Below are 15045 nucleotides of genomic sequence, written 5' to 3' on the forward strand. Positions count from 1 at the left end.
GGGATGTTTGAAACTGCTCTCAGGGGAAGTACCTGGAAAGTGCAGTTGTACTGGCATTCTTGAGAGTGAACTGGTTCAGTGTTTTGGGTGATCTCAGGCTTTCAGGGTGAGAGTTTATCAACTGAGTCTGCTGTGTGGAGTGAAAAATGCAATTGTGCTTGTGCAGGAGGAAGGGCTTTAAGCAAAGCTCGAGATTTCGACATGCTGTTGGGATTGCTGCAAACATGTAAACCTGTGAGAGCAGTTTGTTGCACAACCCTGGCAGCTCCAGAGAGGGTTTGGACTAGTGACTCAGTGCTCTGCTGTCCTGTGTTTTAAAGCAGCACCTCTCTTCTGATACTGTTTAGCAATGGGGAGGAAAATCTTTCATTATTGAATTTCAGAGGTAGGGCAAGACACGAGTAGAGACTTCACCTTGGTAATTTCACCTTAACATCCAGTAGTTGCTCAGAAACAATCTAGATAGACCTGTGGCTTTAAGTGTAGGTGGGAACTAGTTTATATGGGGCTGTCATTTGGCTGTCAAAGCCAACATTGACACATAAACCCAAAAGAATATAGTAAGAGACTTCATGAGAAGTGTAGTGTAAAAAAAGTTTACTTAAGGGTATCAAAACAGAATTATTATGATAAACTCTTTCCAGATAAACCATTTTGTCTTTTTTGCCTAGACAAATTTTTTCCCCTTAGAGAACAAGCACGGTACAGGCTGGAGGGAAAGGAGCCTTGCATTAAGTTGGTGGAGGTGTTTAGTACAGAGGGCAGGGAAGCAGACCCAAGCATAGCTGCAGATTGCTCCTGGTACCCCTGTCAATAGATGTCCCAGCAGAATGGGGAATAACTCTGTGTTTTAGCTCAAAGAGCACTCACAGCCTTGTGGACTCAAAATCTTGTGGAAAACAAGAATACCAAGTGTTGAACTGGAATGGGTAAGGCAAAAGGCTTTTGCTGGTGGTCAGAGAGCTTAACTCCTGCCTGATGAAGCCTCATGAGGAAACTTTCATAAAGGCAGAGACCTGAAGCTCTGGGCACTGCCAGGGGAAACACAGGATCTCAGTCTCACCGTGTCTGGCAATTATTAATTTTCTGTTTATCTGTCCTCAGTGTTTTGGTCCATTGGGAATTACCTGCTGTATGAACATACTGAAACAGGCCAGCTGATCTGTCTTAGGTGGATAAATATAGACTCAATGTCTCCAGTTAAACTGGGAGTGCTGGAAACTCAGGCAGTTTTTGCAATAGCAGGTAGTACAATGTAAGAGTAACAGTTTAGATTGGAAGTTGGTACTAAGGATATGACATCCACACTGTGCATTTAAGGAATTTTAATGCTTTGGACAATGGAATTCGTATGGCAAAACACTTTTATAATTCCCATATACAGTTTGAGGATTCAAAGCTTGAGTGCTCACATCAGTAGAAGTGCAACTCTTGGCCTAAGTTCAATGTTTGTTTGCCCCAATATTTTAGCAGATCAGATTCATGTATGTCAGAAACAGAAAATGTATCCTTGGTTGACTTTATATTAATTCTCTCTACATTTTCTCTCAAAATGATGTCCCGTTAGACTAAAGTGCTTTGCAAGAAAGTCCATTCATTTTTTTACTTATCTAGTAAATTATTAATTTAAACCCAGAAGAATATTTACCTATGCTCTCAATGAATTCCTGTCAATAGGAATAGAAATTTATTGGGTAAAAATGCCTTCAAGTTTATCCAGTTTCTTACCAATAGAGCGGAATTCAGAAAACAATTTGCAAATTGATCAATGTTTTCCCAACTAGTCACGGAGGGGAAAGCTACATGGAATAGTAACAACCATTAAGTGAAGAACAGCAACACACTATATTAAACTGATGTCTTCTTGGTTTCACTGGCTCATAGAGAAAATTCCCTAGTATTATTTCTGTGTAGTACTACAAGAGAAAGAATATGTTTGAACATTAAGGATAGCCTTTGAAATGGACTTGATTTGTCACAAGTTATATGAAGGCATTTCTCAACTGTTATATCTATATTTGCTTATTCAGTACTGTATTAAATTCTATTAAATTACTTTCAACATAGCACTTTGTTGAACTGATCACTTAAATTAATCCCTAAGTAGCAGATGAACCAATTCTGAAAATTTGACTGCAAATAGAATACAAGCAAAGAGCCTTTATGTTCTGGAATAAGTTGAACTTGTACTTTTACTAATATTATGGTTGTCCCTTTCTGCTCTGAGGAAGAATAAAATCCAGCATCTGGTGCAGAAGAGACTTTCCTGTCAGCTGATCTGAACCACAGCTCTTGTAAATATCCAGGATCCTAATCCTGAGGAAGTCCCACCCTGTGAATTAATGTTAAAGTTCACGTGATCAGGAGGTTTCAATTCTCATTTTTCCTGATTTATTAACAGAGCAACTGTCAGAGTAGAAGTGTATTAGTCATTCAATGGGGAAATGGAAAATAATGAGAAACTTACAGCTGGTGCATTGTTTTGAATCTGCTCAGCTCATATTCTGATGCATTCTGAAAAGAGAGAAAACAGTTTTTTTAAATTAAATGAAGATCATTTTAATCAAGAGCAATTCAAGTCAAATACATGATATTTTAAAAAGTGAAGGAAGGAAAGACCTGAAAAAAACAGTTTTTAGTTTTGTAGCTACATGCTTGTCTCATCTTGGTTAATGCTTAACTTTTTGTTATTAGCCGGTTGTAACATTTCTAGAAAGCTGGTAGCACGTACTACATTGCTAAACTGGAATTTTACCAGGCATGTGGCAGATTAAATTAGGCTGGTTAATGAATCATTCAAGAAGTGATAAGCCATATAATATTGTCTCTTCACCACAGAATTTCTTTGTATTTTTTTCACTCAAATCAGCAGATTAGTCTAACAATGGCTGAGTGGAAGATACTTTAACAATGGCTGGGATATTATTAACCTCATGTTTGCCCTGTTCTTGTTCTAAGGTTCTGCATGACTTCTCAACCCATGAAGAGCTGGTGATGAAAGAGAAATTGAATTTATAGAGTACTACCTTTGCACATAAAGTGCCCATTCTAATGCTGAACTAGCTAATGCAGGTACTGGAAAGAGTTTCCCCAAATGATTTCAATAGTTTGTGTAGCTCTATATACCTCTCACCTCAATGTGAACAAGGAGTTCATGCAGTACTTTTGAGTTCAAGCTAGTGCACAACTTGCAGGCAAACTTCTCAAGTCAGAGTTTCAAGTTAGTCTAAATAAAACCTTTTTTTATCTATAGGGTTTTCCTTAGTGCAAAATTTCCAGTGCAGTCTCTGGATTGTACTAAGACCAGGGGTGGGATTGCACGCTTTCAGTCCAGAAACCTAATGCTAAAATACCCCCTTTTTCAGCATAGATTTCAGCAGAGGATAGGTCAGACTGAAAATGTGTCTGTTTAATAGATGCAATTCTAACCCTCCATCTATTTTTGTCTTGGGAAAAGCAAATTAATTTGTGTATTTCCTGACACTTTCTAGGTGTACCTACAGTGGACGTGAAATCTCTGAAATAGATACTTTCCAGTGAGCTCAGTGATAGTGAGTTCACTGTGGTATGACTGATGTTTGCCTAGATCTGTTTTTTTGAATAATGTCCCAGCCATCAGTCCCCAACCAAACTGTTTTGCTTTTTCACTCACCATCTCATCAGCATGATGGATGGGTTTGTATCAGGCATACAAGTGGAGACACTTATAAGTGTATGAGGGAAGATCAAATGGAGGACATACACATTCTCAGAGAAAACATATTTTCTCAGTCTATATTTCAATCCCAGTGAATCTCTGCATTTCTTTGACATATTTGTTGTGAAAATACGCCATCTCAGACAGTAGAGAAGCCCCTACATTTAATACTCGGCCTGTAATTACACTGTAACAAAAAGCAGCTGCATATCTACATGTAGTGGGTATGGTAATTAACAGATGATCCAGCAGATCTAGAAATCACCAAATTCCTGAGGAAATTTAAGACTGCATTGAACTGTGTGATTGCCATTCAGGCCCATCTGGGCTCCTTTGGCTTCATCAGCTGTAGCAGTGACTCACCCAATTGCCTCTGCATATCTATGACCAGCAGGAGCAGGGCTATTTCCTCACCTCCTCTTGCACCTTGTAAGTAAGAAGAGGAGGCAGCTATGCTTTTTGTTGCAAAGGTTGGATTCTTGTTCACGCTCTTTTCTTTGCAAAATAAGAGTATTTAAACCTTTACTTTCTCATATAAAGATTGCTGGGATATAATGGCTTGGTGATTTCAGAGAAACATCTTGTGCAACTTTCAGTCCTTCCAAGATGCTGTTTTTTGGAATGTGCTGCCTTTCCACACAGGCAAGTATGGTCAGATCAGGCACTTCTTAAACTTGCAGTGGAGCTTGGTAGAGAAGGAAGCTATGGATCTAAGCCATTCCTTTATTGGGGAATGTTTTATTGAGAGAGTTTTAACCTATTTCTCCTCCCCGGGACAATCTTCAATGAGGGGATCAAGCAATGTGTCTCTCTGAGGTTTGAGATGATTGATATCTATGGGTCCAGCTGAAAGCTTTTTTTTTTCCTTCTTTTTCAGTAAAATGCATGATTGAAGCTAAGAGCCACTGCTGCTCTTTAGCAGCAGAATTCTGGTCCTAGGAAAGAGTACAAAAATATCTTGAAAACCTCAACACTTTTGAAATTATATGGTAACTTCTGTAGGAAGATGACTAATGCTTCCAGGTTTTAATTAACCATTGCTTCTGTTGTTGCTCATGATATACATTGTTAGTGATTCATGTTGGCATGAATGGAATAAGTTGCAAATAAGTATGTGTGATAAAGAAGAAGTTAAAGTATTTTCTTTCCTGGAGGGATTTGAGTTGCCAAATATACAATGAAGAAATAAAGGGAGAGATTGTCCCTAAGAGTTTTTTTGTTGGTTTTTCGTGTGTTTGGTTTGTTGTTTGGGTTTTATGTTTACAGTTTTATATTAGAGCGTAATTATAATTTAGAAAGCACATAAATATTATATATATTATATTTAAAAATATACAACATTAAAATATAAATACTATTAAAATATATATAATTTATAATTTAGAAAGTATATTTAAAAAAATCTGTCCTCTTCTAGCCTGCTATTGATTTCCTCATTTCTACTAGCTGCTTCATTCACCCAACACCAATTTTCTCACTAACTCACTCACTTAGTTCAGTAGCTCAGAGTAACCAAAATTCCTAGCTTGCAGATCAAGCCAACCAGCTTTGTTCTGCAGATTGCATCCTGGAGCCAGAGAAATGCTGCAGTAGTGCCAGTGTCTGAGGTGTGTCTTTGCTCCTTTCCTTGCAGAAGCATGTGTTGGCCCTGATCCCATCCTGCTGTAGCTGCCTGCCACCATGGGTGCTGAAAAGAGATACCTTGCATCAAAAGCAGAGAGCAGGTATGATCTGTACAGTCTGGAGCTGTGGGTGCACAGGGGGTTTTGTGAATTTTCATCTGGAGAGCTTTGGACTGGCTCATGCCCATGGACTGTGCAGTGCATGCAGAGCAGTTTGGCATGTCTGAGGTGCTCTGCTTCTGTGGAGGGACCAGTGTGGGTGCAGGTGGCTCACATGTTGCGGCTGGGTGGGATTTAGGGCATTTTGCAGTTCTGGAGATGCCTGGGTGGATAAGGTATAGTGACTGTGGTAGGAAAGCAAAGGGAATGGGTCAAAACATTGCAACACAAAATGTAGCATATACAGCACCCTTGTCTGCCCCAGGCATGGCACTTCTCTAAGGAAGTCATGGACATTGCTGTCAGCAGCCATGGGACTGGATGTGTTTTGGATTCCATGTTTGCCTTGGAGGTTTTTTGCCATGCTTTTACTTGCTGAGATTGTGCAAAGAGATGGTTTCAATGGAGTTGCTGTCTAAAAAATGCTTTTGGATGTCTTTGGAGAAGGTTGCTGCATGATACTCTGTTTTGAAGTTCATTGAAGAACCTCTTTCCCCTTCCTTGCTTTCCATCCCTTGCTGGTAGGCAAGCACTTGTATGAGATGGTTATGGCTGCAGGTGCAAAGAATACCTTGAGCAGTCCAGGAGAGCTGTGAAGGATCAGTAGGAGCTTGAAAATGTCAGATTTTGATGTGAATGAGGGTGAGGGGATTCCTTTGACATTATGATAAACAAACATAGTGTGTTGCTAGCTAAACTGTCAATATCTGGACAGTACAGCTTCATGAAAGGTGACAGTCTTGTCATTACTTTGTAAAAATTCAGAGCTACATTCTGTAACTTTGCCAGTTCAGAGCATGGATAGCTTTGGAGTGGGTTTTTTTTGTTGCTTTTTGTGGAGTATACATATATTTGACTGTAATAATATATAATGAATTTGACTTCATCCCAATTTTCTTCAATGATTTTTCTTTGGGGGAGGAATTAAAGACAGATTTACTTGACAAAAAGCAATTCCATTTTGTGATAAAGTGAATGCACAGTACAGAAGTTCTGTATTCAGTATGACCAAGTTTATGTTAAGACTAGCTAATGAAAACTGTTCTTAAGAAAAACACCTGTGAAGAGCCCTTGTAGGAGATTAGAGGAATGCACAGCTAGGTTTTTGACTCTTGAGAGACAGAGATTTGAAGCATAAATAAAATCTGCATTTAGGCAGTCAATATAAGTAAAAATCTGAAAAATCATAAAATTGTAATAAGCCATATCAATGACATCCCTTGTTAACTGGCATGGCAGCCTATCTGTAATTACTTTGACATTTCTTAGTAAAAAAATGTAATGGCATTTCTTAGTAGAAGTGTCCTTCTGGAATATAAAAATATCTCTGGGGAATAAAAGTAAGATTTCAGTGCTGGCCTCTAGAGACACAATCTGAGATACAGACTATTGTCAGTGATATCTGGCAAAAACTGCCAGTGTCTCAGACTGAGCAAATAATGGAATAAATGCATAGCTGAATTTCTTTTTCTTTAATAAAGGAGAGCTATGCCCCGAGGGGCTGGGGAAGAAGTGGAGAGAAGGTAAATAAAACGAGACACTTCAAATTAAAGGTCAATTCAGAAGGAATTACATAATAGAGAGCTGTTTCTATTGTGAATGGAGGATTACTATTTTAAAGGGAATTGACCGTTTTTAAGTGTGTAAAACTGACATCTAGTGGCAGCAATAGCACTTTGTGCAAAGTGGCTTTACAGTGCGACTGGTTTGCCGAGCAGATTAACAGATTGTTATATTACTGTAATATTGATTAATTTAGTATGTAATATTGATATTACATACTAAATCATGGTTAATATATTAATTTCTAATTCACATTTTTGTTCAAAGGACATTTAAAAATATTTTGCTTTTCTCTTTTGTCTAGCTTGTGTCTTTGAAGAAAAAATCCCTTGCTAAAACTCTGCTTGCCTGCCCCACTGAAACTTTAATTTATCTTTGCCTCCAGTGCCATTATATACGTAATGTATAAATTACTAATAACAAGCTAAGATATGCAAAAATGAAATATCAATTATTTTAGAAATTATTTGCAAAAACATGGCTTAGGGGCACCATACCTACCGTCAAATGGTGCAATTTAAAATGAACATGGAAAAATATAAAAGCATAATTCAAAGCTATCTTCCAGATTATAAAAGGTAAGAGATCAGCATTAGAAGACTGGGTGAAGACAAAGACAAATCTGAAGAAGAAGGAAAGGAAGTGTGCTTCAGTGAAAGTGTGATTAGAAGTGGGAGGAAAAAAATAATAAATTATTTTTTCTGGGTTAGCAGTTTGTGGCAAGAATTGTCAAACTATATTGACTTATTTCTGGTTCTAAGTGTTTATTTTACAGTTTTTTCATTTCATAATAACTGTTGCAAATATTTCAGAGATAAAAGATGTTGGTAGCATAATTCTAATTCAATGTGTGTTTGTGCAGTTGTGCAGTTTCAAGGCTGGAATGAATCATATGCTGCCTCTACATTCCATTTCTGTTACTTTCAAAACATGGTGAATCATATTTGTTGAACACAAATGTTGACATTCTGCAGTGAGACTTGAGTCACAGTTATAGAAGTGGTATAAGAAACAGCAGCTGTCATTTCAGATAGGCGAGCCTGCTGCTTTAGTGGGAAAGCAGAGTTGAGCAGCAATCCTGTTTGCTGCAGAGCTCCTCTCTAAGGATGAGATTGGTTGTTAACACTTGTGCCAGCCAGAGCTGGGAGATGCAATCTTCTCTGTCCTGAACCTGGTAATCCACTGCAGGTGCTTAAGAGCTCTAATAAGCTTCTGACCTTTTGGGTCTGAGTGGGAGCTGTTGCAATGACATGAGGCCAATTGCTGTGTGCAAAGTCGCTCTGACTTTGTCTGCACTCCCTGGGGCTGCTTCTTACCTCTGGGACACTGATGCCTTTCCAAAGTTGTGGAAGCATGCTAGTAGCACCAGAATGGTTAATATACATGAGATCTCTAAGATGTCAGAGCAGGTGCCTCCCTCTGTGTTTGGTTTATATAAAACCTGGCATAGTACAAATGGAGTTGTGTTGCTGGCAGTGGTGGTAGGAAGGGAATATATTCAGGATGTGCTTGTTGTAAATAGGACTTCTGAGGCTGGGTTTCTTGGTCTGCTGTGGATTTGTCATCCCTCATGGAATGCTGCTGTTATTTTGTCCTCAGGTATGCTTTTAGTTAAAAAACTGCCAATCTAATACTGTGTTACTAAGAGCTGTGTTCAACATGTAATGGGAGTTTGAGATCTAGGTGTTTCCCTTACTTGAGGAACAGTAGAGTACTCTACATCCTTTAGGACAGCTGGAATTTATTACATTGATGGAGAACTGCCTGTAGTATTGCTGCTCTAACACCTCAAATTAAAACCAAGGGGTTTTTGGAATTATTTGGTGAAGTGTAATATGCATTGAGCTATATGGGTCTGAGGATTCTGTACTGCCTCACCTACCACATTTTTTAGCTGTTGAGGTGGTAGAAACCTGTTTTTTGCTTGACTGAAAGATGTTTTCTTTCAACAGTAGCTCAGTGAACCCCTGTGGTTTGCATTGTTCTGATACTATTGTTCTGGTACTATTGCAATAGTACCATCTCACATTAAGAGAAATAAAGTGAAACCTTAAACTAGTTGACCCTTTGTTCTTATATGTGCTATGAGTGGGCTCACCTATGATTTATTTGTTTATGACCTCGTGTTTCTAACCTATTGTATACCCCAGGAACTGTTTGCTCAGGCTTGACTGTCCAAGACTTTTTGAACCTGTTTTACTCAATCTCATGTGTGGAATGAATGGTCTTCTCCTTGAAAGCTGGCTGCAGAAATAGCCTTGCTCTAAGACAGACAGTAAGGTTTGATTTGCAATGTAAATCTATTTATATAGCGCATACAGTGGGAAAGGTCATGTTATCTTTCCTAGAACATGATGTCCCCATTAGTCTTAGGCTGACCTGATGGAGAGATGAGAGGTTTCCAAGGTTCTTTCAAAAATTATGCTATCTTCCTCACTGACAGTGTAATGTTCTGTGGGCTGAGCTCTGTCTGTATTTGCATGTCCTTATTGAAAGGAAATTTACTGGAACACAGAAAATAAAACCATTTCCCAAATCTTTGCAGTAATGCACCAATATATGCTTAAGCAAATTGAGTTTTAGTGTTTGAAAGAGGAAGGAAGTTGCCACATATAGAAATAACTGTGTCCACCAGAAATTTAGCCTCAGCAAAAAAGCAGCAGAGCCTCTGCTGATGTAGGCTGCAAGATTAGGAAGTCTGATTTCTTTTTATGAGAAAAAGATAATTCTAAAGGGCCAGCTGAAGTTCTTCTAGTAGAACCATTTATCTCTAAAAATGCTTCATCAATTAAAACAAGCTGTTTTTCAGAGTTTCTTTTACTTTATTGATGATTAAGACTATTAAAAAATTGGTGAAGTTGAAGCAATTAATTTTCATGTTTTTTAAAAAAAGGTAAGAGACCCAAATGAGACATGTAAGCATTACTGCCTTAGTTGTTCCAAAGCACTTTATTTTTACTTTTATGGGATGTTTGCAACTATTCCTTCTGAATCAGAGCAAAGGGAAATACTGAAGTGTCAAAAGCTCTATTTTTGTCCACATCTAAGAATTAAGGCCTGGAAAATATTTCTAGTCTGTGGTTAAAATGCCAGTCACCTGAGAACAGGACATGCTGCAGGGGAATCCTGCTGGAAGCAGACTCGCTGCTTTAAGAACTGACTTTTCCTCAAGACTCAGCCCAAGGTGAGTGCAATAAGCTGTTGACCCAGTTTAATGGTGACATGCAGCAGAATTGACACTGTCAGCTTCTGTTAATAACCTTGCCTTTGTCAGGGCTGAACCAGGTCTGAGGCCAACTGCTGCTTCCAGCAGTTACTTGAGTGCTGTTCCAGTAACTGCATGCAGGTGGTTTGAGTCAATTGGTGCCCTTCAGTGTCTGGCTTATGCTGTGAAAACAGAGACTGTCCCTTGGCTGTGTGATTATGCACAGTTTCTTTCTAGTTCATCTTTCCTATTAATCTGTTTTTGCTATTTGGTATTTCCTTAAGTGAGCAGATATCTCTGCAGGTATGAAAAAGTCCCTTCAGTTCATCTAATTTGCTTACTGAGGGAATGGAAGGAGGCAAGAGCTAAAATGGCTGTGGTGGTGGTGTTTTCAGTATTTGAATATTGAGTTAGTAGGAAGAGTAATGTCAGTAAAAAAAAGGCTGAGGCTGAGTCAGTGCAAGATGCCCTGTGCATTGCGCTGAAATACAAAACTCAGTTTTCTGGGTGCTGTTTCCATCCTGCTCTCATGAGGGACTCTGAAAATGACCAGGAAATAGCCTATCAGGAATCAATTCTCAGGTCACTGGTAGCTGAGACTGGCAAGGACTCTACTTTCTTAGGGAATGTTAAGTCATAATCATAGTTAACTGCTGCTGTAGGAGCCAAGTAACTAAATACGGAGCTCCCCAGGTGTGTCAGGCTGTGGGAGCAGTGGGATCAATCTTGGAGAATCCCAGGCAGTGTGTGACATTGGACCTTCAGCTCTCCCCTGCTGGCCAGGGGCCTGGGAACTGTGCAGATGTGCTCCCTGCTGACACTGCCTGCAGAATCTGCTGCCTTCTGCTTTCCTGCATCTAGACAAAAACAATCACAACAAGAAGTGCTGGGAAACAGCTGAGACCAAAAAAGCTCTAGAGAAGGAGTATGAGAATCATCTTACCTCTCAAAGCAAATACTATAGCAGAAGTTGTCAGCAACAGTTAAGCTGTAACAGCAGTCTTAAAAGCAAAACCTATCTATTCTTGAAAGATTAGGAAAGAACATCTGCATAATTATAAGCACATTACGTTTCATCAAGGGAACTAGAAGTAGCAAATCTTAGTTATAAGAATAAATACTCTTACAGAATCAGGAAACCAAGTGTGGCTTACTACATGCTTGTCTACCCTGAACACTGATGGCTGGCTGTCTTCTCTTTGGAAATAAACCACCTCATAAGCTCCTCGAGCATCTACATTGAAGAAACAATTTCAAATGCCCACACAGAAATGTGCTGAGCTATTTGACTTGGAAAGTGTTCCCTGGATAGTGGGGAATAGTACAGATTTGCTGTACCTCCTTTGGTACTGGTTTAGGTTTTTGAGGTAGTGCTTGAGTTCCACTGTTTAGATTTGAATAATTACAATGGTTATAGCTGTATATGTATATGTAATCACAATGGTTAAAGCTGTCCTGTATAGATACTCTTTAATTCACACAGTCCATGAGTATGTCATGTATTTGTATCTGTAGGCATCTTGAAAATGAGAACCTGATTTGCTTGATTTATATTACCTCAGCCACAGCAAGCAACATCATTAATAGTGAGTAATCACTGACTCCAACAGCAAGATCACGACTGCTGCATTTCAAGGGCTGAAATAATTTCGTGAAAAATTAGACCTTAAGGTGCTGCCTGGCAGTCATTGCAAGAAGGACAAAACACCACAAATAGTGATGATTTAGGTAAGCAGCAGAGGTATCAGGACTGAGCACAATTAAGACCTATTACTGTGAAGCACACATGCCAGGTATAAGCTGCTGCATGAACTCAGCCTTCACAACTGTTATGTGTGGAAAAGACTGTCTGCCAATAGTGCATGCAATATGTGGCCCTGGCTCAAACAGGAGAAACTGTTTCTGCCCCTGGAGAAAACAACTACACATACTTGTGTCTGTAAATATCTTAATTCAAAGTATTAACAAAATCTGTGTTGGATCACAGAAGTGAGTCTGGATGAGGACTAATAAGGTGGGGAGGAGGACAGCTGTAGCGCAGAGTAGTCACCTCTCTCCTGGTCTGTGATAGAGAGCAGGTTGCTGTTTAGTGGTTTATGGCCAGGACAGCTCCAGATTTTGAGGTCCGCATCTTGAAGGGGCAAAGCCAAAGGCTAGTGCAGTATTACTCAATGTGTACCAGTGACACAGAGAGCTTTGCAAACTTTCTCCCTAAATACTCCAGTACAAAGTGTTTAAGGGTATTTGATTTAGACATCTGCTTTATTTTTCACAGTTTAGAAATTTGAAGACAGCCTGTAGATAGAGCATTCCATCCCCCATACCACAGTATCCGATCTTTCTGGGATACTAGTAAATTTGTTAGTGTGTTTAAATGGTTTAATTAAAGTATTTTGTGGTTTAATGCAATCAGCAATGTCTTTTGTCAGTGCAACATGTCTGGTGCTAACGATGCTTCTGGATGATAGATGTTGTAGAATAGCTATCAAGGTAGGGAGTAACTTAATTTGAGAGGTTTGATTTCCTTTTACTTTAGCTGTCAAGACCTGATGTTAGTGTCAGTTAGAAAGAAGCAAAAGAAAAGGTGCTTTGAAAGTTTTTCTCCTCCTTTGTTTTTGCATGGAAATTTAACAGTACAATGGCCTGTTTATCAAGTCACTTATATCTATCTACTAGATGTTAGACTCTTAGATAATTTCAATAGGAAAAAGGAGATAAGAAGATCTAGTTTTGGATACAGGACTCAATATATTAGGTGAAAGTTTTGGTGTTCCTGTGTATATTTATATTGCTCTACAGACTGTGAAGCACACATGCCAAGTATGGAAGTGATTTGTGTTTTTTATACTTCTGAATTGCTACTTGGTCTTCACACACAAACATTTACTTATTTGGATTTCATGCTGGATCTGCATATTTAATCAAGGTCCTGGAGTACCCAGCATGTGAATCTTTCCCTTCCCTTTCAGCATGATGAATCTTCATAAATGTAAATATCAATCTTTTTCTCTTTGACACTTCACGGTAGCCAGTGAAGTCTGTCTACACCTGAAGTTCTCAAACCTCTCAAAGTATTCAGATTTTATAATCTTGCTCCTAGTATATTCATATTTTATAGCATTAGATACTGTTCAGGAATGCATGTGGAACAGGCTTCCTTTTGGCCCATTCTTGAAGTGACCCAAGTTAATTGAGAGCAAGGCGTGTGGGTTCTAAAAATGATGCCAAATGTCATTGAAGTGACTCTTCCACTATCTATAAATATACATGAATCTCCTTTAAAAAAAACTTCTTCTACCAATTTTTGAAATTTAAATTACAGTCGTTAGCAAGCATGGCTCTTGAAGTGAAATAAATACCAGAATATTTATTTAACGTGTCTAAAAAGAAATATTTTTGCTTCAAAGCTTTATAAGTCAATGACCCAACATGTTGTTGACAGCCAAGATTAAATGCTTACAAGAAATTCCAAATTTCCACTGACAAACAGACACTCTTTCCTTTCCTGGCAGTTCATAAAACAACACTTGAGTTTCAGGATGCTGCCATTGCACCATTTTGAAGCAGTATCTCTTTTAATCTATTACCAAGTTTGTGCAGAGTTCAGAGTGTGGGGACAAAGGAAGAGCAGCATGTTTTCTTTGAGAAAGGTTGCACTTTGAAAGCTACTGGAAGTTTTAGGATGTTAAAAGACAAACCAGCTGAGATATATTAACAGGCAAAGAGCAAGAGAAGAGGTCAAAACTGTGCATGCAAACGTCCTTTCACATCCTAGTAATTTCTGAAGATTCACATGGCTTCCAAAATAAGCTTGTTCCAGGAAAACAATGCACATATTTTGAACAATTCTAATATTAGCCTGTCCTTATAATGGTATCTGGAAGCCAGTGATATTTATGCTGGGATGAGTGTGACTAACATGTTAACTTCAAATTACTCTCTTAACCCCAGTTTCCTTTTGTGTGGGAGTAGTTTCTTTTTAGGAAAAAGTCACTGTTGGTTAATTTTGTCTCTCCCTTTCTCACCCTCAAACCATTGACTAATACTGAAATTTAGCTTTGAGTGAACATTTCCATTTCTTACATTTAAATGCTTTAATCAAGGTTTTAAAGAATTTTATTTTATTGTGCAGAGTGACTGTCATGTAGTGTTTACATGCAAAAGCAAACTAGGGATTGTATGAACACAACATATATAAAAAACATATGCTGCTCTCTAAATGATTTGATGATTTGTGAAAGTCAAGAGGCAATAATGGATGGTCATTTTACATAACAGCCATCCTTACAACTGGGCATATACACTTGTAAAACAGGAAAAGAACAAAGAGAGCATTTGAATTTTGATATGTCAGTTATCAATTGCTGGCAAATTGTTTATTAGATGTTAATCCCCCGCTGTGTCAAAAGGTTTGTAATGAGTTCAATATCAATGTGAATCCAGTTCTTTTTTAATTGCCCACATGCAAAATAGAAACTTTTTTGGATAAAACTAGGCAATTTTGATTACTTAAGTTTCTTCATAGTTCAAGAAATACTCTAAGTACTTTTTTAGCATGGCTTTCCACATTCATTCTAGTGAGTAAAGCTGCTAGCCATGACCATATTATTTCAATTATAGGTTCCAATTACTTGTAGCCATTTCTGGTGCAATAAAAGTAAAAAATGAAAAAAATCAAACTCCCTAATAATGTGAGATGGTGATGAAATGGATGGGTGTTGTTGCTAAATCTGTATTTTACAGTCACTTATTTTTCTAGGTGGGGGGAGGGAAGCACAGATTTTAAACTTCAGACATGC

General features: G+C 38.4%; 1 protein-coding gene across 1 annotated transcript in view; it reads right to left on the bottom strand.

The window, feature by feature from the left end:
* BLNK (B cell linker) overlaps positions 1 to 15045 on the bottom strand; it is an 89368-nt gene that overhangs the window by 59899 nt on the left and 14424 nt on the right. The window contains exon 3 of the mRNA XM_030951175.1: positions 2468 to 2514. Within this exon, the coding sequence (XP_030807035.1) occupies positions 2468 to 2514 (47 nt within the window). The remainder of the gene's footprint in view (positions 1 to 2467; positions 2515 to 15045) is intronic.

Source organism: Camarhynchus parvulus, chromosome 6 (genome assembly GCF_901933205.1).
Source record: "Camarhynchus parvulus chromosome 6, STF_HiC, whole genome shotgun sequence".
Classification (NCBI taxonomy): Eukaryota; Metazoa; Chordata; class Aves; order Passeriformes; family Thraupidae; genus Camarhynchus; species Camarhynchus parvulus.